The sequence below is a fragment of the Monopterus albus genome, unplaced genomic scaffold (genome assembly GCF_001952655.1).
Source record: "Monopterus albus unplaced genomic scaffold, M_albus_1.0 scaffold3.1, whole genome shotgun sequence".
NCBI classification, from domain to species: domain Eukaryota; kingdom Metazoa; phylum Chordata; class Actinopteri; order Synbranchiformes; family Synbranchidae; genus Monopterus; species Monopterus albus.
Window position 1 is genome coordinate 6,842 of NW_018127883.1, and position 2,653 is coordinate 9,494.

The 2,653-nt window shown below is 40.1% G+C and overlaps 1 protein-coding gene across 1 annotated transcript in view; it reads left to right on the forward strand.

Annotated features, from left to right (window-relative positions):
• Nucleotides 1-1,118: 1,118 nt before the first annotated feature.
• Nucleotides 1,119-2,653, forward strand: part of polh (polymerase (DNA directed), eta) — a 4,276-nt gene continuing 2,741 nt past the window's right edge. Inside the window, exons 1-4 of the mRNA XM_020596890.1 lie at nucleotides 1,119-1,439; nucleotides 1,860-1,994; nucleotides 2,132-2,364; nucleotides 2,513-2,653. The exon at nucleotides 2,513-2,653 is cut by the window's right edge and continues 38 nt beyond it. Coding sequence (XP_020452546.1) covers nucleotides 1,303-1,439; nucleotides 1,860-1,994; nucleotides 2,132-2,364; nucleotides 2,513-2,653 — 646 coding nt within the window. The 5' untranslated portion in view covers nucleotides 1,119-1,302. The remainder of the gene's footprint in view (nucleotides 1,440-1,859; nucleotides 1,995-2,131; nucleotides 2,365-2,512) is intronic.

The window sequence follows — 2,653 nt, forward strand, 5'->3', positions numbered from 1 at the left end:
GGGGCTGAATAATTTTGCACGCCCAATTTTTCAGTTTTTTTATTTGTTAAAAAAGTTTGAAATATCCAATAAATTTCGTTCTACTTCATGATTGTGTCCCACTTGTTGTTGATTCTTCACAAAAAATTACAGTTTTATATCTTTATGTTTGAAGCCTGAAATGTGGCAAAAGGTCGCAAAGTTCAAGGGGGGCGAATACTTAGACAAGGCACTGTATGAGTAAAAGAGCAGTTTCATTATCACAATGAGTAATTCCCTTTTTGCTTCCTTTTTTTTAACACCATTCTTTTGGTCTTTGGTCTTGATGTAAATGTACCCTACATGGTGAGGGTGTAAACTTTTACAGTAGCCTAATGCACTGTTTAAGTTGCGTGGTTATCAACCGTACACGTCACATGTGGTAGCCGAGTTTTATTTATTTAGCTAAATTTATCAGCATATTATTAGAAACGTTTTCATAAGAAACGTGATACGAAAACAAATAAATAAATAAAACCAAATAAAGCTGAAAATTAAACAATAAGACCAGGAACATTTTTAAAGAATTTGAGGATGAGGTCTAATTAGGTTCGACAAATGCCGAAATAATGAAAAAGTACCACAGTTAACATGTTTAGCTGTGGTTGCTGTAGTGTAAACTTTGGCTGTTTACAAAAGATTTGACACTACACCGTAATGCTCCTTTTATATAAGTAGAGGATTATTCCATCTTTCACAGTTAATCTTTTGCTTTGGTAGAAAGCAGCTACGTTTTGCTCATTATCATCAGCATACTGTATGTAGCTAGGCCTGTCTTCAAAACCTTACAACAAACCAGATAATCCGGACTGAGGTCCAAAGTGAATTTAGTGGTGCATTAACACCCAGCTACAAGTTTTTTTTTATTGAACAACTGTATTTACAACAAATATGGCAAACATTAGTATTCCATAATATTAACAGGTGCAATAGTAAAGAACAGAACAAGAGAGGAATGAGAGAAAAAAAACAAACAAATAAAATAAGGTTAGAATAAAAAAAATGAAAAAGGTAGTAAAAATAATAACAAATCAAATAAAATTAAAAGTGAAAAGTTCCAGGCTACAAGTTATTTCGGCGACCTCACCACCATAATAGCCTACCCCTGTTGTTGTCGACTACTGATGACGTTTTATGTACCTTCGTCTGAGACTGCGCGAAACAGAAAGTGACAGGAACGGAAGTATTTTTGGCGCTCAACTTTGTTGGAAATTTGTGAATTAGCAGCGCCAACACCCAGGCGGTATATAATTTTACTCCTTCTGACTACTCCCCGCTTCTGTGATGGAGTACGGAAAGGACAGAGTGGTGGCGTTAGTCGATATGGATTGTTTTTACGTGCAAGTGGAACAGAGGCTTAACCCAGCTCTGAGAAACACTCCCTGTGTAGTGGCCCAGTACCAGACGTGGAAAGGAGGCGGGTGAGTTTATGACAGAAGAGACAGCAGTGCAGTTAAGTCAAACGAGGTCAGCTTACTAGGTTTTCCACATTCAGATGTCCCAAAGGTTTCTTCAGTAGATTGAGTTGGCTCTGTTGTCATCACGTGACCTAGTGGTGCTGAGAGAAGATAACAGCCCTTTTCATGCTATTTCCTAGTTAGTGTCGTGACCTGGCAACATGAAATTAGACAGGGACTGTAAACACAACTGTACCTGTATTCTCAGCTTGTGTCTGTTCATTTGCATAGATCAAATTTACAGCTCTGTGTTGGCAACTCACCCTACACACCCACCCTCATCTCCCACAGATAACCACCTTGGACATACTGTTATCATGTTCTTACAGTTTTCTAAATATGACTAGAAACCATGGTTCTCAAGTAAATGTAACTCTCTGTTAGTATCATAGCAGTGAGCTACGAGGCCAGGGCCCATGGTGTTACCAGGAACATGATGGTGGACGATGCAAAGAAACTGTGCTCAAATCTCCAGGTGGCACGAGTCCGTGAGTCTCGTGGCAAGGCAGACCTGACACCGTAAGTGCTAGTGATGTACTATCTACCCTCTGCACCTCAAGGTTTATTCTTTTTGATTGGATGAATAGTTAAAAGATGTTATTTTAACACTTCCACCCCTGTGACCTGTTTTAAGGTAAATAATCTCCCCTGTTTAGTTACAGAGAGGCCAGTGTAGAAGTGATTGAGGTGATGTCTCGCTTTGCTGTGATTGAGAGAGCCAGCATTGATGAGGCCTACATGGATCTGACTGCTGCTGTTCAGCAGCGACTAAAAGATATGACTAATCAACATATAACACCTCAAATGCTGAGCATGACCTACATTCAGGGGTACCCACAAAGTTCACCTGAACAGGAAGCGTCTGCAGAGGATGCTGTCTTTGATAAAGGTAAACTTTAAATCAAACTTTGACTTATCAATTACTAAGCTATTTGTTTCAGAACTGGACACAGGAAGATGGCTTTGAAGAGAGACATTTAAAACCACCAAAACTCTAGTAGGCTGTCTCCCCGTAACAGTGTCATGTTTGTCCCCAGAGGAGCAGAGGTCCAGAGGTCTCCAACAGTGGCTGGCATCCTTACCTGTTCCTGTGTCAGGGGAGCAGAGCTCTGCTGAACTGCAGCTAACTGTGGGGGCACTCATTGTTGAGGAAATGAGAGCAGCTGTTGAGAAAACCA